This window comes from Bos javanicus, chromosome 7 (assembly GCF_032452875.1).
Source record: "Bos javanicus breed banteng chromosome 7, ARS-OSU_banteng_1.0, whole genome shotgun sequence".
NCBI classification, from domain to species: Eukaryota; Metazoa; Chordata; class Mammalia; order Artiodactyla; family Bovidae; genus Bos; species Bos javanicus.
In genome coordinates this window covers 22,193,104-22,219,800 of record NC_083874.1, presented here as the reverse complement: position 1 = coordinate 22,219,800, position 26,697 = coordinate 22,193,104, and the positions used below count along the sequence as shown (strand labels likewise).

At 39.4% G+C, this 26,697-nt stretch overlaps 2 protein-coding genes across 10 annotated transcripts in view; both read right to left on the bottom strand.

The window, feature by feature from the left end:
* Window positions 1–19,616, bottom strand: part of MEIKIN (meiotic kinetochore factor) — a 138,306-nt gene extending 118,690 nt beyond the window's left edge. The window contains exons 1-4 of one of the 3 annotated variants that reach the window (XR_009737463.1): window positions 17,175–19,616; window positions 16,931–17,024; window positions 16,429–16,516; window positions 13,907–13,970 (exon numbers count right to left, since the gene is read on the bottom strand). Coding sequence is in view for 1 of the 3 variants with exons in the window: in XM_061422862.1 (XP_061278846.1) it covers window positions 13,907–13,970; window positions 16,429–16,516; window positions 16,931–17,024; window positions 17,175–17,307 (379 nt within the window). In the remaining 2 variants the exon portion in view is untranslated. The remainder of the gene's footprint in view (window positions 1–13,906; window positions 13,971–16,428; window positions 16,517–16,930; window positions 17,025–17,174) is intronic. The other 2 variants (XR_009737464.1, XM_061422862.1) reach the window with 2 other exon arrangements.
* Window positions 19,617–24,228: 4,612 nt separating this feature from the next.
* Window positions 24,229–26,697, bottom strand: part of ACSL6 (acyl-CoA synthetase long chain family member 6) — a 63,081-nt gene continuing 60,612 nt past the window's right edge. For all 7 annotated transcript variants that reach the window (XM_061422854.1, XM_061422856.1, XM_061422859.1 and 4 more), the window contains one exon: window positions 24,229–24,696. In XM_061422854.1, the coding sequence (XP_061278838.1) occupies window positions 24,559–24,696 (138 nt within the window). In that variant the 3' untranslated portion in view covers window positions 24,229–24,558. The remainder of the gene's footprint in view (window positions 24,697–26,697) is intronic.

Here is a 26,697-nt window from a genome sequence, read left to right as displayed (position 1 = left end):
AGAAAAGCAGCCCATTGTCTTCAAAAGGAGGTAGGAAAAAAGATAAAAAGAGAGACAAAGAGGTAGGGACGGAGATCTGTCCTGGGAAGGGAGTCTTAAAAGAGAGAGAAGTTTCCAAACACCAGGAAACACTCTCACTGGCGAGTCTGTGACAAGCCTTGGAACCTCAGAGGGCAACATAACTGGGAGCGAAAAAAATTAATAATTAAAACCCACAGATTACATGCCCAATGGTAACTCCCAGCAGAGAAGCAGCACAGACACCAGTATCCACCACGAGCAAGCAGGGGCTGGACAGGGAGGCGCGGGCTGCATTGCTTAGAGTAAGAACCAGGCCTGAATGCCCCAAGGGCAATCTGAGGGAACTAACTTGAGATAGCAAACCAGACTGTGGGATAGCTAACTAGCAAAAAGCACTAACCTAAGACACCGCCAGGCCGGCTCACAGAACAAAGGACTGAGCAGAGCTAGCCAGCTGTGGACCGGCCCATCCCCCACAGGAGACAGGCAGGCGAGGGCAGCCAGAGCCGGAAGAGGGTAATCACGGCCCCAGAGAGGCATCATCTACCAAACTGCAAGCAGGCTTCATTGCTAACCAAGACTTCTTGGGGTTCTGGATGGTCGACATCTGCCAGGAGGGTTGCAGCCAGAGATCAGCTCCCCAGAAGAGACACAAGGCACACCTGAGAAGGTGCGCCGATGTACACCCAGAACACCAAGCGGCAGGGACGGGGGAGGTGATAAGTTGAAGCGACCGTACTCGCCAAGCTCCTGGTCACCTGAGCTGCTCGGACCTGGGAGGGCACAAAATGCAGGCCCAACCAAGTCTGTGCCTTTGTGGAGTACCCGAGTGCCTGAACCTGAGTGGCTTAGACCTGGGAAGTGCATACAACCCAGGGCCGGCCTCAGACAGTTCCTGGCAGAGCAACCTAGAGCCTGAGCAGTGTAGACAGGGAAAGCACACACGCCATGAGCAGGGGCAAACCCTGTGTGGCCTACTCACTATGAGCACATGCCAGTGTTATTTTTTACAGTGTCTTCCCTCCCCACAGCACGACTGAACAAGTGAGCCTAAGAAAGTGTCCACCACAGCGCCCTTGTGTCAGGGTGGAAATTAGACACAGGAGAGACCAAGAAACAGAAGAAGCTAAAACAAACAGAGGGAACCGCTTTGGAAATGACAGGTGCAATAGATTAAAACCCTGTAGTCAGCACCGACTACATAGGAAGGAGCCTATAGATCTTGAGAAGTATAAGCCGGATCAAGGAACTATCTGAAAATGAACTGACCCCACATTGTCCACAATAACACCAGAGAAAGTCCTAGGTATATTTTTACTATTATCATTTTTTTAATTAATAATTTTTTTATTTTAAGTCCTCTATTACACCTTTAATTTTCATTTTTATAACCTACTATTACTTTGCAAAAAAAAAAAAAAGACCCTATATTTTAAAGCAAACCATATATATGCTGCTGCTAAGTCGCTTTAGTCGTGTCCGAATCTGTGCAACCCCATAGATGGCAGCCCACCAGGCTCCACCGTCCCTGGGATTCTCCAGGCAAGAATACTGGAGTGGGTTGCCATTTCCTTCTCCAATGCGTGAAAGTCAAGTCGCTCAGTCGTGTCCAACTCTTAGCGATTCCATGGACTGCAGCCTACCAAGCTCCTCCATCCATGGATTTTTCAGGTGAGAGTACTGGAGTGGGGTGACATTGCTTTCTCAATTCATATATATATATTTTATAATTCTTGTGACTTTGTTTTTTTCTTTAATATTGTATTTTTGAGAATCCAACCTCTACTCTAGATTTTTAATCTTTGCTTTTTGCTATTTGTTCTGCTTTATTGACTATGCCAAAGCCTTTGACTGTGTGGATCACAATAAACTGTGGAAAATTCTGAAAGAGATGGGAATACCAGACCACCTGATCTGCCTCTTGAGATATTTGTATGCAGGTCAGGAAGCAACAGTTAGAACTGGACATGGAACAACAGACTGGTTCCAAATAGGAAAAGGAGTACGTCAAGGCTGTATATTGTCACCTTGTTTATTTAACTTATATGCAGAGTACATCATGAGAAATGCTGGACTGGAAGAAATACAAGCTGGAATCAAGATTGCTGGGAGAAATATCAATAACCTCAGATATACAGATGACACCACCCTGATGGCAGAAAGTGAAGAGGAACTAAAAAGCCTCTTGATGAAGGTGAAAGTGGAGACTGAAAAAGTTGGCTTAAAGCTCAACATTCAGAAAATGAAGATCATGGCATCCGGTCCTATCACTTCATGGGAAATAGATGGGGAAACAGTGGAAACAGTGTCAGACTTTATTTTTCTGGGCTCCAAAATCACTACAGATGGTGACTGCAGCCATGAAATTAAAAGATGCTTACTCCTTGGAAGGAAAGTTATGATCAGCCTAGATAGCATATTCAAAAGCAGAGACATTACTTTGCCAACAAAGGTTCATCTAATCAAGGCTATGGTTTTTCCTGTGGTCATGTATGGATGTAAGAGTTGGACTGTGAAGAAGGCTGAGCGCCAAAGAATTGATGCTTTTGAACTGTGGTGTTAGAGAAGACTGTTGAGAGTCCCTTGGACTGCAAGGAGATCCAACCAGTCCATTCTGAAGGAGATCAGCACTGGGATTCCTTTGGAAGGAATGATGCTAAAGCTGAAACTCCAGTACTTTGGCCACCTCATGCGAAGAGTTGACTCATTGGAAAGGACTCTGATGCTTGGAGGGATAGGGGGCAAGAGGAGAAGGGGACGACAGAGGATGAGATGGCTGGATGGCATCACTGACTTGATGGACATGAGTCTGAGTGAACTCCGGGAGTTGGTGATGGACAGGGAGGCCTGGCGTGCTGCGATTCATGGGGTCGTAAAGAGTCGGACACGACTGAGCAACTGATCTGATCTGACTTTGCCAACAAAGGTTCGTCTAGTCAAGGCTATGGTTTTTCCTGTGGTTGTGTATGGATGTGAGAGTTGGACGGTGAAGAAGGTTGAGCGCCAAAGAATTGATGCTTTTGAACTGCGGTGTTGGAGAAGACTCTTGAGAGTCCCTTGGACTGCAAGGAGATCCAACCAGCCCATTCTGAAGGAGATCAGCACTGGGATTTCTTTGGAAGGAATGATGCGAAAGCTGAAACTCCAGTACTTTGGCCACCTCGTGCAAAGAGTTGACTCATTGGAAAAGACTCTGATGCTGGGAGGGATTGGGGGCAAGAGGAGAAGGGGACGACAGAGGATGAGATGGCTGGATGGCATCACTGACTCGATGGACGTGAGTCTGAGTGAACTCCGGGAGTTGGTGATGGACAGGGAGGCCTGGCGTGCTGCGATTCATGGGGTCACAAAGAGTCAGACACGACTGAGTGACTGATCTGATCTGATCTGATCAATTTTGTACCTTTAAGAACCCAGTCTTCAGTACCATTATTACTTGGGAGTGAGATCACTGGCTTGACTACTCTCTTCTCCTTTGGACTCTCCTTTTTCTCCACCAGGTCATCTCTATCTCCTCCCTCCCCTTTCTCTTCTCTGCCCGACTCTGTGAATCTCTTTGTGTGTTCCGGACTGTGGAGAACACTTAGGGAACTGACTACTAGCTGGATCTGTCTCTCTCCTTTTCGTTCCCCTCTTTATCCTCCTGGCCACCTCTGTCTCCTTCCTCCATCTTCTCTTCTCTCTATAACTCTGTAAACATCTCTGAGCAGTCCAGACTGTGGAGAGCACATAAAGAAGTGATTACTGGCTAGCTTGCTCTCTCCTCTTTTGATTCCCCCTCTTCTCCTCCTGGTCACCTATATCTCAATCTTTTCTTCTCTTCTCCATGTAACTCTGTGAACCTCTCTGGGTGTCCCTCACTGCAGAGAAACTTTTCATCTTTAACCTAGATGTTTTATCATCGGTGGTATATAGATGGAGAAGTCTTGAGGCTACTGTAAGAATAAGAATGAAAACCAGAGGCAGGAGGCTTAAATCCAAATCCTGAGAACACCAGAGAACTCCTGACTCCAGGGAACATTAATTGATAGGAGCTCATCAAACGCCTCCATACCTACACTGAAACCAAGCACCACCCAAGGGCCAACAAGTTCCAGAGCAAGACATACCACACAAATTCTCCAGCAACACAGGAACACAGACCTGAGCTTCAATATACAGGCTGCCCAAAGTCACACCAAACTCACTGACATCTCATAACTCATTACTGGACACTTCATGGCACTCCAGAAAGAAGAAACCCAGCTCCACCCACCAGAATACCGACACAAGCTTCCCTAAGCAGGAAACCTTGACAAGCCACCCGTCCAACCACTCCCACAGTGAGGAAACTCCACAATAAAGAGAACTCCACAAACTGCCAGAATACAGAAAGGCCTCCCCAAACACAGCAATATAAACAAGATGAAAAGGCAGGGAAATACTCAGCAGGTAAAGGAACAGGATAAATGCCCACCAAACCAAACAAAAGAGGAAGAGATAGGGAATCTACCTGATAAAGAATTCCAAATAATGATAATGAAAATGATCCAATATCTTGAAAACAAAATGGAGTTACAGATAAATAGCCTGGAGACAAGGATCGAGAAGATGCAAGAAAGGTTTAACAAGGACCTAGAAGAAATAAAAAATGATCAATATATAATGAATAATGCAATAATTGAGATAAAAAACACTCTGGAGGGAACCAACAGTAGAATAATGGAGCAGAAGATAGGATAAATTAGGTAGAAGATAGAATGGTAGAAATAAATGAAACAGAGAGGAAAAAACAAAAACGAATTAAAAGAAATGAGGACAACCTCAGAGACTCTCTGAGGCAATGTTAACAATCTCTGGGACAATGTTAAATGCCTCAGCATTCAAATCATAGGAGTCCCAGAAGAAGACAAAAGAAAGACCATGAGAAAATACTTGAGGAGATAATAGTTGAAAACTTCCCTAAAATGGGGAAGGAAATAATCACCCAAATCCAAGAAACCCAGAGATTCCCAAACAGGATAAACCCAAGGCGAAACACCCCAAGACACATATTAATCAAATGAACAAAAATCAAACACAAAGAACAAATATTAAAAGCAGCAAGGGAAAAACAACAAATAACACACAAGGGGATTCCCATAAGGATAACAGCTGACCTTTCGATAGAAACTCTTCAGGCCAGGAGGGAATGGCAGGACATACTTAAAGTGATAAAAGAAAATAACCTACAGCCAAGATTACTGTACCCAGCAAGGATCTCATTCAAATATGAAGGAGTAATCAAAAGCGTTACAGACAAGCAAAAGCTGAGAGAATTCAGTACCACCAGACCAGCTCTCCAACAAATGATAAAGGATCTTCCTTAGACAGGAAACACAGAAAGGGTGTATAAACTTGAACCCAAAACAATAAAGTAAATGGCAACGGGATCATCAGTTCAGTTCAGTTCAGTCACTCAGTTGTGTCTGACTCTTTGCGACCCCATGAATTGCAGCATACTAGGCCTCCCTGTCCATCACTATCTCCCGGAGTTCACTCAAACTCACGTCCATTGAGTCAGTGATGTCATACTTATCAAATTACTGCAAATGTAAATGGGTTGAATGCCCCAACCAAAAGACAAAGACTGGCTGAATGGATACAAAAACAAGACCCCTATATATGTTGTCTACAAGAGACCCACCTCGAAACAAGGGACACATTCAGACTGAAAGTGAAGGGCTGGAAAAAGATATTCCATGCAAATAGAGACCAAAAGAAAGCAGGAGTAGCAATACTCATATCAGATGAAATAGACTTTAAAACAAAGTCTGTGAAAAGAGACAAAGAAGGATACTACATAATGATCAAAGGATCAATCCAAGAAGAAGATATAACAATTATAAATACATATGCACCCAACATAGGAGCACTGCAATATATAAGACAAATGCTAACAAGTATGAAAGGGGAAATTAACAATAACACAATAATAGTGGGAGACATTAATACCCCACTCACACCTATGGATAGATCAACTAAACAGAAAATTAGCAAGGAAACACAAACTTTAAATGATACGACAGACCAGTTAGACCTAACTGATATCTATAGGATATTTCACCCCAAAACAATGAATTTCACCTTTTTATCAAGCGCACAAGGAACCTTCTCCAGCATAGATCATATCCTGGGTCATAAATCTAGCCTTGGTAAATTCAAAAAAATTGAAATTATTCCAAGCATCTTTTCTGACCACAATGCAGTAAGATTAGATCACAATTACAGGAGAAAAACTATTAAAAATTCCAACATATGGAGGCTGAACAACACGCTGCTGAATAACCAACAAATCACAGAAGAAATAATAAAAGAAATCAAAATATGCATAGAAAAGAATGAAAATGAAAACACAACAACCCAAAACCTGTGGGACACTGTAAAAGCAGTGCTAAGGGAATGGTTCACAGCAATATAGGCATACCTGAAGAAATAAGAAAAAAGTCAAATAAATAACCTAACTCTACATCTAAAGCAACTAGAAAAGGAAGAAATGAAAAACCCCAGGGTTAGTAGAAGGAAAGAAATCTGAAAAATTAGGGCAGAAATAAATGCAAGACACACAAAAGAGATCATAGCAAAAATCAACAAAGCCAAAAGCTGCTTCTTTGAGAAGATAAATAAACTTGACAAACCATTAGCCAGACTCATCAGGAAACAAAGGGAGAAAAACCAAATCAATAAAATTAATAATGAAAATGGAGACATCATAACAGACAACACAGAAATACAAAGGATCATAAGAGACTACTATCAGCAACTATAGGCCAGTAAAATGGACAACTTGGAAGAAATGGACAAATTCCTACAAAAGGACAACTTTCCAAAACTGAACCAGGAAGAAATAGAAAATCTTAACAGACACATCATAAGCATGGAAATTGAAACTGTAATCAGAAATCTTCCAGCAAACAAAAGCCCAGGACCATATGGCTTCACAGCTGAATTCTAAAAGCCCAGGACCAGATGGATTCACAGCTGAATTCTACCAAAAATTTAGGAAGAGCTAAATTCCTACTCAAACTCTTCCAGAAAATTGCAGAGGAAGGTAAACTTCCAAACTCATTCTATGAGGCCACTATCACCCTAATACCAAAACCTGACAAAGATGCCACAAAAAAAGAAAACTACAGAGCAATGTCACTGATGAACGTAGATGCAAAAATCCTTAACAAAATTCTAGCAAACAGAATCCAACAACACATTAAAAAGATCATACACCATGACCAAGTGGGCTTTATCTCAGGGATGCAAGGATTCTTTAATATCCACAAATCAATCAATGTAGTACACCATATTAACAAACTGAAAAATAAAAACCATATGATTATCTCAACAGATGCAGAGAAAGCCTTTGACAAAATTCAACATCCATTTATGATAAAAACCCTCCAGAAAGCAGGACTAGGAGGAACATACCTCAACATAATAAAAGCTATATGTGACAAATCCACAGCAAACGTTATCCTCAATGGTGAAAAATTGAAAGCATTTCCCCTAAAGTTAGGAACAAGACAAGGGTGCCCACTCTCACCACTACTATTCAACATAGTTTTGGAAGTTTTGGCCACAGCAATCAGAGCAGAAAAAGAAATAAAAGGAATCCAAATTGGAAAAGAAGAAATAAAACTCTCACTGTTTGCAGATGACATGATCCTGTACATAGAAAACCCTAAAGACTCCACAAGAAAATTACTAGAGCTAATCAATGAATATAGTAAAGTTGCAGCATATAAAATCAACACACAGAAATCCCTTGCATTCCTAGACACTAATAATGAGAAAATAGAAAGATAAATTAAGGAAACAATTTCATTCACCATTGCAACAAAAAGAATAAAATACTTGGGAATATATCTACCCAAAGAAACAGAAGACCTATATATAGAAAACTATAAAACACTGGTGAAAGAAATCAAAGAGGACACTAATAGATGGAGAAATATACTGTGTTCATGGATCAGAAGAATCAATATAGTGAAAATAAGTATACTACCCAACGCAATCTACAGATTCAGTGTAATCCCTATCAAGCTACCAGCGGTATTTTTCACAGAGGTAGAACAAATAATTTCACAATTTGTATGGAAATACAAAAAACCTCGAATAGCCAAAGCAATCTTGAGAAAGAAGAATGGAACTGGAGGAATCAACCTGCCTGACTTCAGGCTCTACTACAAAGCCACAGTCATCAAGACAGTATGGTACTGGCACAAAGACAGAAATATAGATCAGTGGAACAAAATAGAAAGCCCAGAGATAAATCCATGCACCTATGGACATCTTATCTTTGACAAAGGAGGCAAGAATATACAATGGAGAAAAGAGAATCTTTTTAATAAGTGGTGCTGGGAAAAGTGGTCAACCACTTGTAAAAGAATGAAACTAGAACACTTTCTAACACCATACACAAAAGTAAACTCAAAATGGATTAAACATAAGACCAGATCTAAATGTAAGACCAGAAACTATAAAATTCCTAGAGGAGAACATAGACAAAACACTCTATGACATACATCACAGCAGGATCCTCTGTGACCCATCTCCCAGAATATTGGAAATAAAAGCAAAAATAAACAAATGGGACCTAATTAAAAGCTTCTGCACAACATAAGAAACTATAAGCAAGGTGAAAAGGCAGCCTTCAGAATCGGAGAAAATAATAGCAAATGAAGCAACTGACAAAGAATTAATCCCAAAAATATACAAGCAACTCCTGCAGCTCAATTCCAGAAAAATAAATGACACAATCAAAAAATGGGCCAAAAAACTAAACAGACATTTCTCCAAAGAAGACATACAGATGGCTAACAAACACATGAAAAGATGCTCAACATCACTCATTATCAGAGAAATGCAAATCAAAACCACAATGAGGTACCATTTCATGCCAGTCAGAATGGCTGCTATTCAAAAGTCTACAAGCAATAAATGCTGGAGAGGGTGTGGAGAAAAGGGAACCCTCTTACACTGTTGGTGGGAATGCAAACTAGTACAGCCACTATGGAGAACAGTGTGGAGATTCCTTAAAAATCTGGAAATAGAACTGCCATACGACCCAGCAATCCCACTGCTGAGGAATACCAGAATACTGGTATTCCCACTGAGGAAACCAGAATTGAAAGAGACACGTGTATCCCGAGGAAACCAGAATTGAAAGAGACACGTGTATCCCAATGTTCATCACAGCACTGTTTATAATAGCCAGGACATGGAAGCAACCTAAATGTCCATCAGCAGATGAATGGATAAGAAAGCTGTGGTACATATGCACAATGGAGTATTACTCAGCCATTAAAAAGAATACATTTGAATCAGTTCTAATGAGGTGGATAAAACTGGAGCCTATTATGCAGAGTGAAGTAAGCCAGAAAGAAAAACACCAATACAGTATAATAACGCATATATATGGAATTTAGAAAGATGGTAGTGATAACCCTGTATGCAAGACAGCAAAAGAGACACAGATGTATAGAACAGTCTTTTGGACTCTGTGGGAGAGGGCAAGGATGGGATGATTTGAGAGAATGGCATTGAAACATGTATATTATCATATGTGAAACGAATCGCCAGTCCAGGTTTGATGCATGATACAGGATGCTCAGGCTGGTGCACTGGGATGACCCAGAGGGATGGGATGGGGAGGGAGGTGGGAGAAGGGTTCAGGATGGGGAACACATGTACACCCATGGTGGATTCATGTCAATGTATGGCAAAACCAATACAATACTGTAAAGTATTAGCCTCCAATTAAAGTAGATAAATTTATATTAAAAAATAAAAATGAAAAATATGTATACTCATGATCACTTTGAATTCTAAAAAAATTTCTAGTTTCATGTGCTTAATAATTCCGTTCCTGTTTACTTTATAATATCTGGAACTACTGTTTTTCAGATATTAGAATGCCTGGACTCAGGTTATAATTTTTCTTTTTAAAATAGCAGCTTTATTGAAATACAATTCATATTCCATAAATCCCAATCTTTTAAAGGATACAGTCTGGTGGGCTTTAGTTTACTCAGAGTTGTGTCATCACTATTTCTTTTATCTTCTCTTTAACATCTGTTCAACTTTTGGAGTACTTCCTTAAATTGATCATCTAATCCTTCATAGAAAGTTTTATTCCTGATTTCATATTTTTAAGAATTCTTTTTGTTCCCTGAATGCTCCTTTTTTTTGTAGCCTACACTCGTTTCACAGACATGTTTCTTCATCACACTGAGGATAATAATGAAAATATGACTTAAAAGGTTTTTTTCTTGCATTGTCTGTGTTCTTCAAGTTTCTTTTTATTTGGTATCTAACTTTTATTTTATACATACTAAATTTGTATAATTCCTTAAATGTCTGGTAATTCTTAAATGTTTAAGAATGAGGCACTAAAGAGCGGCTGGAAACTGGATTCATAAGTGAGGTTTAGGAAGCAGTATGGGCTTTACTGAAGGGTACTTGGACAGGAACCAGGTCATTACTGCCAGAATATAGGTCTTCTCCTGGTCAGAGAAGTTTCCAAGAGAGGAACCCTCTAGGCTTTTAACTGGGGTGTATTTTCCTGAGTCTGAGGTAAATGAACAGACTTTACTTAATTCCCTTCCCTCCTCCTCCCACACCTCACTGCTAGTTTTCAGTATAGCACCCCTGCCCTCAGCAGTACTGAGCATCCCTTTGCTTCAGTGTCTCTGGACAGCCATGGTGGGAATAAGAGTAGCTGCCTGGCTACATCGTCTTGGGGGAGGGATCATAGTATCTAACTGCTACTTTTAAAGATTTCCAAAATCCTATTTTCAACATTATCTCAACCTATTCCTTCACAAATATGTGGGATATGTGATGTCTCTAATTCCTGAACTTCAGCCTGCGTCATTTCACTTCGTGGTTTGTCCTAGTTTCAGCCTTTTTTTTACATTCAGTTCAGTTCAGTCGCTCAGTTGTGTCTGATTCAACTTAATTCATTTACATTGCAGATTCCAAACTTTTGTTGATTATCTCTTATCAGCTAAGGTTTCTTCTCTTTTTGTCTACATTATGGCCTTATGCCGTTTTTATGCCTTTATTGATATTTTAGTGTTTCCAGAAGGAATAACTAAATCTGGTCAATCCTCCAGATTAAATATGAAATCCTGAGTTAATTTTAATCATGTTGCAAATTTTCTAGATTCCAAGACAGAATTAAAACAATTATATGTTAAATAGAATTCTGTGGGTTGCTCAAAACCTAACCATTTATATTTTATTGTAGTATAACGTATTCTAGGTTTCAAATATCAATCAAATATCAAACAAACTCAGATACAGCTAGTTTGTTAATGAGAGACAGTCTATCTACTATTTTCTCATACTTTTCACACATCAACTTGATAAAGCTACTAACCAAGGACATTTATCATATATTTAAACTATAATTTCTTAAAATATTGATTATGATAAAATTGTTTATTCCCTCTAAATAGAGTAGAAAACTCATTCAACAAGCATTTAAAATTATATTATGTCTCAAGCATGGAATAGGAAGATAAAAGGCAGTGCTTATTCTTAACAGCTTTAGGGCCTAGATGAACAAATATTATACTGTTGTTTCGAGTCCTGTGACAGTGCCATGGAACTACCAGGAAAGAACAACTCATCTAGAAAGAGAGAAGAGCAGTCAGGAGAGGCTTCCAAAAGAGATGGCACCTGAATCTGTATTTGAAGAAGTAGCGGAAGTTAACTAGGCAAATAAGGAAGAAGAAGGAGGGAAAAGTGTTTGTTAAGCATTTTCCATGTTCTTTTACACTATATTTTAAGAAAATTCCTGTATTTTCTACCTAGCTAATTTGATTTTCAGCTGAATACATTAGGTTGATTTATTGTTTTAAAATTTTATATTTTTAGTTTCCAGGGACTATAATTTTTTATAGCAGCTGATTACATTATGGATTCAATTACCTCTTGTCTCTAAAGAGTTATTTAAAGTTTACTATCATCCCTTCAGGTTTTGATTCTTTTGTTTGGTGCATTTGTGATCTCTCTTCCATGGCATTGGTATTCTTCAAAGATTTGACTGTTTTCGATCGTCTGTTCATATGTGTATTTGAGAATTTCTGTTTATATGGCAGAGAATATAAATTCTGAAAAAACAACCTACCTCTGGAGATTTTAGAAGAGTGATGAGATATTCTGGGGACTTATGTTCTGAGTGGGGATGTTCTCCTGTATTTTCTGGGGATTGTAGGCTACACGGGAGTGCATGCAAGCTCAGTTGCTAAGCTGTGTCTGATTCTTTGTGACCCTATAGACTGTAGCCCACCAGGCTCCTCTGTTCATTGGATTTTCTAGACAAGAATACTGGAGTAGGTTGCCATTTCCTCCTCCAAGGGATCTTCTCGACTCAGGGATCGAACCCACATCTCCTGAATTGGCTGGCAGGTTCTTTACCACTGAGCCACCTAGGAAGCCCTAGGTTACATGGGGGCACTGCCCTATTTGGTTAGTATCCACACTGGAAGTCTCCTATATCAGAATTCCCATTTCAGAGAGCCATTATGTATCTTTTCCCTGGGATTAACAAGTATAGCATAATCTATATTTTTTAACTTTTCTGTCCCTTTGCTATCCGTATGGCAATCTGGAGTTACTTCAGACTCTTCTGCTTCTCTCTCCAGCTCCAACATTGATCCTAAGGAGCCAAAATGAAGTCTTAGTTCACTTTGCTAGGCAGTAATTCCTAGGGTTCTGACCTGGCAGCAAGCACTAAGTTGCCGGTGTTCCAATATAAGAAAGGGATGAGTAGGGGGCCAGGTCATACACTGCCTAAATGTAGTGCTTAATCCATCGTCTTGACAACTCCTTCAGGGTCCCATCTATTATAGTGTTTCACATTTATTGACCAAGTGTTTTGAGTTAAGTGTATCTCCAGAGCTACTCTTACCTCTTCAGTGTTTTTTCTCTGCTCTTCATATATTTATCAGTCCGATCTCATCTGTCTTTAAGAATTCCTCAGGCTTAGTGTAGTAATGACATCCTTCTTTGTTTTCAAAAATAAGTTCAATTACACCAAAATTCTATCAGCAGCCCTCCATATTCAACTCCCTATTTGAATTACTAGTCATCTTAAAGGCACCCATTACTTAATATATTAAAGAGAGAATTTATGATTTTTCCTTCAAACAAGATTTTTTTCAGTGAATGGCAGCACCACCTTACACTCAGTTATGCAAACCAGAAACACATGTCACCTTTGACACCTCCATCTTCAAACTTCATCTGTAAATTCTGTCAATTTCATTTCCTACAATAACCATACGTATATCCACTTCTTTCCATTTCCAGTGCCATCATTCCTCCCCTTTACTACTGCAGTCCCAAAAGATGCCTATTTACATCCACTCTGCTTCTTCCCATACAGTAACTAATATGATCATATTATTCCCTATTTAAAAGACTTCAGCAGCTTCCTGCTGCTCCAAAGATAAATATCTTTGGCATGGCCTGCAAGGCTATGGAAGGTCTCGTCTGTCCAACCTTATCTTATTATCACATTTCCTCCTCTGTTCCCTCTGCCTGGATGTCTCTTTATTCATCTTTCTGTATAGTTAAGCTCTACTTTTCTTCAGATCTCAAGTAGATTACCACTCCCTCATGGAAGCCTTCCCTAATCTCTTCAACTAAATTCAGTTACAGTCAAGTCTACCTCACTTTTGTAACACTTATCACAATTGTGTTTGAAGGCTTTGAGGATGAAGTCCAGAGCACAGGCAGAAGGATTCAACTTGGACCAGGAGAAAGACATCTTTTCTACTGAGATGGGAAGATAAGACAGATACAAATGGATGTTTATGTTTGTAAGAAAGTAAGTTGAAGGAGTTCACATTGCCAGTCTTACCTGTTACTTGTTTACTATTTGATGAATTACTACTATCAGCCTGGAGATCATCTGTCACTGACTCCTATGTGAAATAAGAATTAAACATATAGCACAAATTATGAGATGGAATATTTTTATAATATTATAAAAACATTTATTTGGTTATTTTAAAAATGTAAAACTAATGTTAACTTTGTGTATCACTTTCATATTTAAAACATTTTTCAGCTTATTGATATAGATGTAATCTGATATATAATATTAAATCTTAAAATATAATACTGTGGACATATCTAGGGTGTCAAAAAATATACTAGTCAATAACTATTGTGGGATAAGCCAGCAAAGTGAAAATGAAAGTCACTCAGTTATGAAAGTCAAAGTCACTCAGTCATGTCCAACTCTTTTTGACCCCATGGACTTATATAGTCCATGGAATCCTCCAGACCAGAATACTGGAGTGGGTAGACTTTCCCTTCAGGGGATCTTCCCCACCCAGGGATAGAACCCAGGTCTCCCATATTGCAGGAGGATTCTTTACTGTCTGAACCACCAGGGAAGCTCAAGAATACTTAAGTGGGCAGCCTAGCCCTTCTCCAGTGGATCTTCCTGACCCAGAAATCCAACTGGGGTCCCCTGCACTACAGGCAGATTCTTTACCAGCTGAGCTGCCAGGGAAGGGAAGTCCCTGATAAACCAGCAACAAGAAGATAAAGATGAATATTTTTATGATCCCCTAGGCAAGAAGGAATTTTTTCCCCTCTAAATACTAAAGCAAAATAAATAAAAAGAAAATGATTGATAAATAAATCTAAAATACCAAAAGTAAAATAAAAGGCAAACAAACAAATGTGGAAATATTTGTTACATATGTGTGTAAAGTACAACTATCTTCAATAAATAACAAGTATTTCACAAAGTTACACAAATGGCCAATAAAATGAGAAAAAGTATCAACTTTACTAGCATTCAAAGAAATGGAAAGTAAACAACATGCTACTTTTCATCTATCAAATATATCTATATATCTTTATCTATATCTATATTTTTAAGTTTCAGATAAGATGGTGCCAACTGGACAGAATGAAATAAATAAAATAAAAAATTTAAACATAATCCAATCCTTGACCCATTGCAACATATTTATCTTAGGATAACAATTTGAGGTATATAAAAACAATTTCTGTGGTAGGATATCTACTGATATCTAAAACAGCAAAACCTTGGAAACAATCTCAAACTCTCAAACACAAAAAATAGTTATAGAAATTAAAATATGACTATATATGACAAAGCACCAAGCAGACACTAAAAATCATATTTTTGAATATTATTTAATGTTAGAGGAATTTATACAATAATTTGTAAAAAAAAAAAAAAAACAAAAACATTTTTAAAGGCACAGGAAAAAATAAATGGAAGGAAAATACAAAAATTGAAAGGAACTGCTTAAATATTCTTTTTGCACATCTTGAATCATCTGTTAGGGATACTTAACACCGCTAAAATCTGGGGAAATGTATTTTGTCAAAGTTGCCCTCCCCAAAAAAACTTGTCATAGAGAAATATGCAAGCTAAAAAGCTGGATTGTGACTATCAAATTTAATGCTAATGTCATATGCTGCTGCTGCTGCTGCTAAGTCACTTCAGTCGTGTCCGACTCTGTGCAACCCCATAGATGGCAGCCCACCAGGCTTCCCCGTCCCTGGGATTCTCCAGGCAAGAACCCTGGAGTGGGTTGCCATTTCCTTCTCCAATGCATGAAAGTGAAAAGGGAAAGTGAAGTCACTCAGTCGTGTCTGACTCCTAGAGACCCCATGGACTGCAGCCTACCAGGCTCCTCCATCCATGGGATTTGCCAGGCAACAGTACTGGAGTGGGTTGCCATTGCCTTCTCCAATGTCATATGAGTCACAAGCAATTTTTAAAATCTGAGTTTCTCCAAACTACTGCTCCAGGCAAGAACACTAGAGTGTGTAGCCATTTCCTTCTCCAGGGGATCTTCCCCACCCAGGGATCAATCCCAGGTCTCCTGCATTGCAGGCAGATTCTTTACCATATGAACCACCAGGGAAGCCCAAACTACTGTTATACATCTGTAAAATATTTTACAGAATCCACATTAAGTACATTAGATCAGGAAGTTGTATAATATTCTAATGATAATGAATCCTCTGTTTCTAATTGTTAATGTAAGTCAAATGAGAAAACATGAAAATGGCTTCGAAATGTGTGCTACCAAACATAGCAGAATTACTAAGAAGCACTTAATATTTGTCACACAGAAAATTAGCCAGTAAGGAATATTTCTTAAATCTTTGACAAAGGAAAGAAAAATAAAAATGCATGGCTATGAGTCTATCAGAATCAGAAATTCAAGGCCCTATCTAAAGCCACAGCATCAGTATGTATAAAAACACTGGAAAGTTATGTAGTCTCTATTGAACAAAGATCATATTATACTTTCTTTCAGAGGTACATTAGGTACCACTAGTCTCTACACTAAGTTTATCCAAGGACCAGAGGAGAAACATACGTACACTCAATAGAGCAATCTTCTCATCCTGGGTCTCTTCACTAGTGCTATTTTCATGCAGGTTTTTCTCTCCTGTAGCTTTTAACTCAGTGCTAACAAACAAACAACACAATTAGTTTGTAGTGTCTGGACTTGGCTCTCCACACTCCAGATCACTGTTCACACTGTTTAGAATCTGAAAGGCTCTATGGGGGTCATCATTAGCCACAAGAACATAGTGTGTGAATTGTATCAACACACAATACGCCGGGAATGCTTTCCTGGAGATTATATCGCATTTGCCTTTAGGCAACTTGGCCAAATTTCCTTCTTTAAAACAAAATATCTCTCTTTCCTAAGTCAAATTCCCAGTTCTGTGTTCTGAGAAGAGCTAAATCAGAACACATTATTTCCTTCACTGACTCTTCTTCTTCATTGACTCTTAGAATGAGAGGTTATTAGGATCAAATCAGGACTGAAATTTTGAGGTGGCCAGAGGCATGGGGCTGTTACTTGTGTATACACACCTCGGTGGCCGAGAGCTGCCACCTCCCTGACCACTCCGCTCAGATTTTTCCGCGATTCTCTGCAAACCACGCGTTTTGCCATTTCTTTTCAGGCCTACAGATAGGGTGACACGTTTCAGGATAAAAGCCCCAGAGGCCTGCCTGCAGGCTTTGGGGGAACCCTGGGGTTGAGGCCCAACCGCCCCCGCCCTTGGTTCTTGTCCACCCCGCAGCCTGCGCCATGAGCCAGCCCCGCGGAGCTTACAGTGGGCAAAGAGCTTTCGGCCGGGCCGTGACGGGGCCTCCGCCTTGGCCCGGGCACCTAGACCTGTCGTTGGGGTTAGGTTGAGCCTACCGCGGGCCTGCTTTTTGCGGGTATAGACCCCTAGTGACCACATTGCCACCCCACCGCCAGGCCCCAGAGGCCTCTTAGCCCTGGACGGCCTGTCTCGTCGTCTTTCTGCGGAACCTAGCTACAGTCCTGTGGAACCAGAGTCCAGGCCTGCGGGGCACCCAGAGAGGAATTAAAAAGGTAAGAAAAACCAAAAGGCCTACAGCGCCAACCCCCACCCTGGCCTGGAGCGGCCTGCCTCACTCCCGCCTTTTTATCTCCGGGAAGTTGCGCGGCGGCTTCTGGGAAGACGCGGTAACGTGGTGGCTTCTGGGAAGACTAGTCAGCTGGGCCCAACACCTGGTACTGATACTTGGGCCAGTCTCCTTAGCAACATTACCAGGAAGGCCATGGTAATGGAGTTTGAGGTCTCTAAGCACACGGTCTTCCCAGGGGGAAGCCTGACTCAGTGTAGGAAGGTGAGAGAGGAATGAAAGCACATTACAGTGACAGGGAGTGTTTTCTGAGCACCTCAGTCCCTAGAGCCGCCAATTTGCGGTGGAGCCTTGGTAACTTGAGAGTCTAACCAAGCATTAGAAGTGCTTAGGTTCCAGGAGGTTTCTTCTCAGGGACAAGCAGAATCTCTGAGCCCCTGCCTAGAAGCTACCTCCCGGACATCTCTTAGTAGCCTTGTGGTTAAGGTAGAGAGTTCCACAAGGGCTCCCCTCCTAGTGCCCTGAGGCTAAGGTCTTTTTCTCTGCCCAAAGGGAGTAACATGGGAATGACCACTCACTCCATACACTGAGGACAGACCATCTGGCTGCATCTGATAAACATATTGTGTATATAATAACCATCTTCTTACTTTTAAAAAATGACATTTCACAACATTAAAACATGCTATTTGTATAGATGAAATTAGAAAAACTCAGACTTCTTTTGTGATGCTCCAATATTGTGTATGTTCATTGGAAGGACTGATGCTAAAGCTGAAACTCCAATACTTTGGCCACCTCATGTGAAGAGTTGACTCATTGGAAAAGACCCTGATGCTGGGAGGGATTGGGGGCAGGAGAAGGGGATGACAGAGGATGAGATGGCTGGATGGCATCACTGACTCGATGGACATGAGTTTGAGTAAACTCCGGGAGTTGCTGATGGACATGGAGGCTTGGCGTGCTGTGGTTCATGGGGTCGCAAAGAGTTGGACACGACTGAGTGACTGAACTGAACTGAAATGAAGCACACATATAGCCACAATGTTTTTATAATAAAATCACTGGATTTTTTAATTCAAAATCTGCTCATAGAAAGTCACTTAATAATTCTTAAAACTTAACTTTGTAAAGAATAGAGGGCAGCCATGCTTACTTTATTACATATAGTGCTTTGAGTCACTGAATTAGTACTTAGTCAGCACCTTACTCTGTGTCAGGCATTATGGTAGGTCGTGGGGTACAAAAGTGAATTAGAAACGGTTCTAAATAGTCAAGGACCTCACAGTTTTGTTGTTGTATAAAGCAATTATCATATTTCAACATCCTTTCTCTAGTCACATCCATACATGCTGACAGGCAGTCTGTAGTTTACAAGCCAGCTTTCCAGGCTCCCTTCTCTCCCATTGGAGAATTTTTTTTTTTTTTTTAATTGTGGGGTTCTTAAATGAATTTTTAGGAGGTATGGATCCTGGAATGCCTAAGACATAGAAATGGAAGAAATGGTGAAAAAGGAAAACAGCTTGAAGCAAAAGCTGATCTGCCCTTTGATGGCCCTATTCTCTAGAACCCTCTCTATACTGAATTATATTCGCTGAGGTTCCATCAAGTCAAGATTTATGGGAGTTAATGCCCAGGGCTTCAAAACTTGAAATAACCTCCAGTGTCATTTCTTGGGCCAAAAGTGTCCTTAGAGATGATCTGGTTGTCCCCTCAATTCAAAGGTGAGCAATTAGGACACCTGTCTTAGGAGGCTCATTAGGACAGGAGGTTGGCATAGGTGGCATGAATCTCCTAACATTTGGCTAGTGTGCTTGTCATGCTCCCATTCCTCCCAACACATGGCTGGGAAAGGAATACGGGAGGAGAGCAAGGAAAAGAGCTTGAAGCCTTAAGTAGCAAGGGGAAGAGAAGAGACTACAGTCAGACTTGGTCAATTTAAAGCTCCGCCTGCCCAGCCTACACAAGGAGAAAGAAATATGTCCCCTACAAAAGGGTGAAGTAGGGCGGAGGTATCTCAACACAGTCATCTATCTCCCTCCACTCTATCCTCAAGCGTTCAGTCCTAAGTGTTAAATTGAACATCTTCCATTTTCCTGTTATATTGTTTCCATATCTATACTTTAGAATTCTGCTTTCAGTGTTTCAGTTCAGTCATATGATTGTTTTGACTAGATTTGGAAGTCATGGAAATGCTAACTTCTATGGGCAAACAGATTCCAAATTTTTAAGAGATTTCTGAAGAAAGCTTTTGGGAAAACAGCCAGTTCATGTATATAGGATTCCCTGGAGCCCAGAGGAAATCTTTCAGAATACCAGTTTCTTATCAAGTGACCCCCCCACCAAACCCTTGCAACCTGAGCTCTGAGCAGTTTCATTTGTGGTACCATCCACAGGATTTAGGGTTCAACTGAAAATCAGCTTATTTTTGCTTAGTCCACAGGACTGGGAAAAAATAAGTGATAAATGGAAAGTATCTTCAAGTACTGCAGTCTTAATACTATGCAACATATGTAAAAGGACCAAGGGGATTTTTATTCAACAGACATTTCTTGAGCCTCCATGATGGTACAGACTTTCTGTGCTGGGGCTACAACCACAAGCAACTTAGTCTTAGTGGGCATGTGGCAGAGGGTTAGTCAACCATGCAACCATATGGGAAGCTTCTTAGAGAAAAGGGTAGTTGAACTGAGATATAAGAGGTGAATGATAGGAATTAGGGAGATTAAAGGAAAGGGTATTCTATGAAAAGGAGACTAAAATCATGATGCTTTTAGGCCACTGCAAAAAGTAGTTGGCATAACTGGAACCAAGACTCTTTGGAGGAAGGACTGGAGAAGAGACCCTGGGCCTTATGTGCTGAACCAGGGAGCCTGAACTTTACCCTAGAAACTATGGGAAGTCACTGAAGGAATACTAAGCAGGAGAGTGGCATGACCAGATTTTCAATTTAGAAACATTGCCCTGACTCAAATGTGAGGAAGCTGACGTGGAACAGGAAGACTAACTTTAAAAGCACTGTAATATTCCAGACGAGAGATGAGAGGGGCCCCAGCTACACTAAAAGCTTTGAAAACAGAGAGGAGTAGATGGTAGCAAATATATGGAGAAAGCAAAATCTGCATAATTTAGACTGCAGAATATACCATTTTAAGAGCGTACTCACTGTGTACGGGTAAAAGACATGGAAATACTGTTTAAGGGCCATCGTGATGGAAAATTTGAATACAATCGTGTGTTCTTTTAAAATATAAAAATGAATTAAATCCTGGATACACTTAAATCCAGGACACATTTGATAATAGCAAATGTGCAAGGCAAAGGAGAGCTTCTCTGGGGGGACCATAAGTCTTCGGAGTTTGGGGATCCTTACAAAGGATGTAGAGTAGGTTGCCTAGTGATATAGCTTGATTCTATTATAATCAACCAGAATTACCATAAGCATTATGACCAGTGATCACCAAATATACTAACATCAGAGGATTATGCTAAATAAATTTATAAAATAGTAATTATAAGAAACTTTGAGAAACAAAAAAAATTTTATTTTTTTACAAAAGTTTTCATAAATGCATTGTATATTTGATATGCATGCTATTATAACAAAGCAACTAAAAATATAATTACAGTTAATATACTTTTATGCATATTTAAAAGGTAACTTTTAAATTTCCTCAATTTTTAAAAATTGAAAGTAGAATAAGCAATTCTTCAAAAAATATCCATTTCCCCTTCATGCAACTGCTGCAGTGACTTAACAAGAAAAATAAAAATAATCAGTCGAATGTTTAAAAGCCACTGTCACCCCATGAAAACCTTTTGTTTGGACCAAGTTTAGAAGTGCTTGCCTCCAGGTAATATGTATCTATTGCCTCTGGGTTATAACCATTTATGTGTTCTCATTAGGGCTTTGTCCTCACTTGAATGCTAATTCCATTCTTACTGTGGTTAACTGTAGATTCACAGAAAGGACCTTGTAGCATACTTAGAAAATTCTGACTACCGGGATCATGTTTTTCTTTTCACGTATATGCTTTCTTAAAATAGAAACAGGCAAGAAAATATACCAACTTAATTCAACATATAGTTTATCAATTTTATATATAATTTTTCATTTTTCCTGAGATATTAAGTTTGTAAGTGGTCTGTTTTCATGCAAAAATACAGTTTTCCATTCTTTACATTCATTTCATAGTATTTTGTATTCTAAGTAACTACATCACATTTGTGCTTTATATTAATACATTTGGAAAATAAAGAATAATTCATTTCCTTTACTGCTAGAAACAGAAAAGATTAGCGACTCTTTGATGGGTAATACAATCAAATTAAGTGCTGACTTCAAGTTGCTAAAACATTACCTGACTATAAAAATTGCAATGAAAAATTCTATTTTTTTCATGCTTGCAGTTTTACCTAAATTTAGAATGGAAAGTTGACCTGCTTATGTGAGGGAGACTGGGTATTTATTCCTTAGATTCCTGAGTTCTTGAGTTCCTAATATGTGAGGCTAGGCCTGCACACCACACCTGGTCAGTTTCCTCTCTCATCTGGAGGAAAATCACAATACAATACAAAGACGACTTTTATGGCAAAAGGAAAGAAAATGGTGTATATTCTACTTTATATCTTTATAAACAACAATATCAGTTTGTAAAATGTGAGAATTACCAACAAATTTGAATGAGAAACAGAAAAAAGGCCAAACATTTAAAAACATGTTTATGCTTAAGTAATTGACTGCTGTTATACTTCGGATTTAAATTGGATTGATGTCCACTATGAATGTAAATATCTTAAGTACATAGCCTTTTTCTATTTTTGGTTAAAGAGAAATACCAACTTTTTCCCCTCAAAATAAAGTTGGAAAATCTGAGGCAAGAAGGATTTTCTTTCATTAACACATACTGTTTCATTTCTATTTTATTAAAAAATTCAGTAGTTAAACAGAGGAAAAAATAAATGTACATGCAATATATTTAAGGCCTGCTGTTTACTTTTCTCAGCACATCTGCAAGAACCTGTTTATATGCCCAAGTGTGACGGTTTTCATGAGGATTAGGAAGGCTAAATAGAAACTTAAGATCTTTAAAGTGAGGAAAAGAAATCTTAAGTTACCCATAATCAATTATCTCTATTACTAGGTAAAAGTGGAATCAAAATAAAATCAAAATTATTTGCTTAAAATTACACTGTTTAAAATCCTTTGTAAACAAAGATAAACATGAAATTTAGTTGAGTGGAAGGACAAAGGGAAACAGCTTCATTTTCTTCAAGACGTGAAGCTACTCGCCTTTAAGATAGTATGAATATCCAATAGCAATTTTACAGCAATGAATATCCAGGTAGCAATTTTCTTTTAATTAGTCAAATATATATTAAATATAAAAAATTAATGTTATGTAGATGTGGCCTTGGACATTTTTAGTATTTGTTTGTTTAGAAATGCCTTTAAAGTTAGTGTGCATAGAATAATGTGCATAGAACTAGGTTATTTACCATAAGTCAAATCTTAAGTATGAGCAGTGGGACTGCAGAGAGAGTCCAGTAAAGGAATATGTAGAAGACTGGATAAATACATCAAACAAAACTGGGGTTGGTCCACTATTGCTAAGACTGAAATGTATCATCTCTGGTGCAGATTCATCTAGTAAGCCTGTGTGATTATGCAGTTTCTAACCCACAGCCTTATTGACAGTATGGATTTGCTCCCGGTGAAAGGAGCTTCTGGACTGTGACCACTGCCCCTGTCTATTTTCAGATCCTGGCTCTACAGATTAAAACACTTTAAAAACACTTTCCTAGGGACAGTTTCTTCTTCAGATGCAGTCTGTAGCTTGGGACTTAATTGCTGTTCATGCTGGGCTTTAACTATATGACATTGTTGGCACCCAGGTACAAGAAGTATTTAAGCACATAATACAAGAGAGGAGGTTTTCATGGGTATTTAGAAGCATTTAGAGATTCTATGCATGAATTATTCCCCAAGGAGACAGTTATCTATGATGGACTTAAGTAGTTTTCTAGGGGTATTTTGAAGAGGTTCTTCAAACTTACGTTGTTGGAAAATTATTTTATTTGGAGATGACATTCCCCTCCTCCCTACATCCTGCCTTGACAGTCTTATTGGAAGAAAGAGAAACTGTTCAGAATTATTGCCACATGTTTCCCAGGCCTGGCATAGACATGTTGAAAATGGAAGACTGGAAGAACCCAGCAAGGAAATTTGGTATATTAATTGCTGCCCACCGTGAGAAATAATTCTGGGTTTCTTATCCCAAGTCTTCCCTAAAGCTCCATCCAATGTAGAGTCAACAGACATCTTTCATAATACATGTGGTAAGACATCCATGAATATACACATACTATCCTTGAAATAGTTGTATATTACACTACTTCTGGGTAGTTCCTAATATTTTAATAAGCTTAATAAATAAGGAAATGGATTGAAAAGTCTTTGTAAAATGTTATGTAAATATAACATTTAAGAATGTCTGAATTTGCATTCATCATAAATAAAAGTAAAAATTGGACAGAAAACGTTTTCAAACCAATAAGGATTATTATGTTTAAAGAATCTGAAGTTATGTAGCTATAAAGTTATGTAGAAGTTATGTATCATGTCTGTTTCAGCAAGATTCTGTATTAGTTTTCATTTAAGTCTAATTTAATTGTGATTTTGTCCATCAGTTATCGAATAAGGCAGTCCACCTTGCCTCAGTATTTGCCATACCTGTTTACTATTTCAAAAATAATTAAGTACAATGTATCAGTTATGTTTTTCTTTTATATTTAATAGAAGTTCTGTGAACATTGAGAATATATTACTTTTAGTGGTACACAGTTCTTAAGAAAAGTCGATTTTTTTACAATGCCACTTGTGATATTTTTAGCAGCTTGCTACAATATCATTGTAATAAAAATAAAGTGTACTCAGTGATGAGAGAGAAAATATTGTTAAAGACCTCTAGAGACAGGAAAAGGCTCAGTCATAAGGTCACGTGCTTTTCATTTTCAGCTGCATCATTCTGACTTGTTACTTTCAAGAACAACTATAATATTGCTACATTGTCCATTATACCGAGAAGAACTTTCCTTGAACTTCACATGGAGGTTGAGTAAAGCTCTTCTATTTGTTTTTTGAAGTACTCTCTCAGCTCAGGTCTCTTAGCCTTTAGGGTCGGTGTCAGCAAGCCATTTTGAACTGAGAACATATCAGAGTGGATGTGAATGGCTTTAACCTAAAAACCAAACACAGAATACATCTTTATCAGGAGTGTAACACAACATTCATAGCATACATGGTAGAAGTAGACAGGCATGTGGGAATAGAAATACTGACATAAAAACAGGCCTATTTAAAAAGTCAGAGTTACTGTAACAGCCTGTCAGCTTATTTGATATATCTGAAAGCCACCTCATCCCCTTCTTACTCCCCAATTTAGCCAGTCAACAGAAATGAATGAGGTCCTCACTCTGTGCCAGGCACCGAGGGCACAAAGAGGAATCACGAGTGCCCCTACCCTTGGGGAGTGCATGCTGGCATCCAGCAGAGCAGGCACAGTGGGCAATTATTAGAGAGAACGGAATACTCAGGAGGAAGGGCACCTAACTCAGGGAAGCCTTCCCAAATTAGGGGAGTGTTAAAGGACAAGCAGGAGTTAACCAGCTAAGGAGAGGCAGGTGAAGGGCATGCCGGGCAGAGGCAACCCCATGAACACAGCCACAGGAGTGAGAAATGGCAGAGTGTGAAAAAGGAAATCCAAGTGGTTTCTTTTGTCGTTTCGTGAAATAGGAGGCCAAGGAGGTGACGGATGAAGCTGAATTGGTGGACAGGGCAGTTTTAGAGGAAGACAGTAGGAAGACACTGAAGATTTTTATACAGGGCAGTAACACAGCTGAATACACATTTTATAAAGTTCTTTCCAAGAGAAACGTGAACATGGTTTTTAAGAATGTTAAGACTAGAAGCAGCAAAACCAATCAGAAGGATCTGACCAGTCCATAGGAGAGCAGAAAAGGGGCTACGCTTAGAGTGGTGGCAGAGACAGGGTCAAGTAAGCAGTTCTAAGAGAGATTCAGAGAGAAATGAGATGAAATAAGGAAGAGGCAGTTTTGAGGACTCCCAGGCTTCCAGCTTGGAGGGCTGCATGGAAGAGATGCCATTCACAGGAGGAATATAAAATCTAGGTGGGACATGATGAGTAAATGTTAAAAAAAAAAAAAAAAGTTCTGCCGGAAAATTTTATAGTATTATTGGAAGGAGGAATGGAGAGATCAGGTTTAGTGTTCATGGTGCTTATTTCCATGAGGCAGATCCCAAGCCTCCTCATACAAAGTCTCTTTGCAATGCTGAATGGGGGGCCAGAGAGATAGATCAACTATTCTGGGAAGGGCTGGGCAGGCTCCTCTCATGTGGATTCCAGCTGAAAGGGTCACTGTCAATTCCACGAGAACTTTTATCATCTGGGCTTGAGCTGAATCCTGGAAGGACAGTCTCTCCAAAAACTTGTATCCTGACTGACAGTTGGGTCTACCTTCAGTTATTTTGTTGAGATAACAGATCCATATTATTAAAGAGCAAAGGAATCACTATATAAAGACTTAAAAAATTAAATGTGCTGAATACACATATACTTTCACTTGCTGTTTCACTGAACTGATCATTTATTGAGCAACTACTATGTGTCAGGTATGGTGTAAGGCACCAGGGATACAAAGAACAAGACACAGTCTCTGCCCACATGGGCTTACAATCTAGTGAGAGATGCTGCCATGTGAATATTACTGCTACAGGGAAAGCAGTGGTCCATTGCTTTGCTAGCATCATTCCCCATCTTCCATGCTAATAAAACCAGGTTTTGTTTGAGGCCAAAATGGTCTATATGTAAACTATGACAATCCTATTCCCTATTTCCAAGCCTCCCTTGAGACTAAGCGGGTAATCATCAGATCCATTTTTGGCTACTGAGAAGGGAAAGTTTTTGCTTTCCGCATGAAAGTTTCAGATATACCTATTTCTACCCACTCCCCCTTTTTCCTTCCTTGAATATGGACTGTGTCCAAAGCCATAGCAGCCACCTTGTGACCATAAGGTGATACGCCAACATACCCAGAATGGAGAGTGGGAAGAAAGACCTAGGGCTTTGAAGACCTGTACCTGCCTTGGACATCTTATCTTTGGACTTCTTATGTGAGAAAACCACAAAAACACACCCTATGTATGTAACATACTGAGGGTT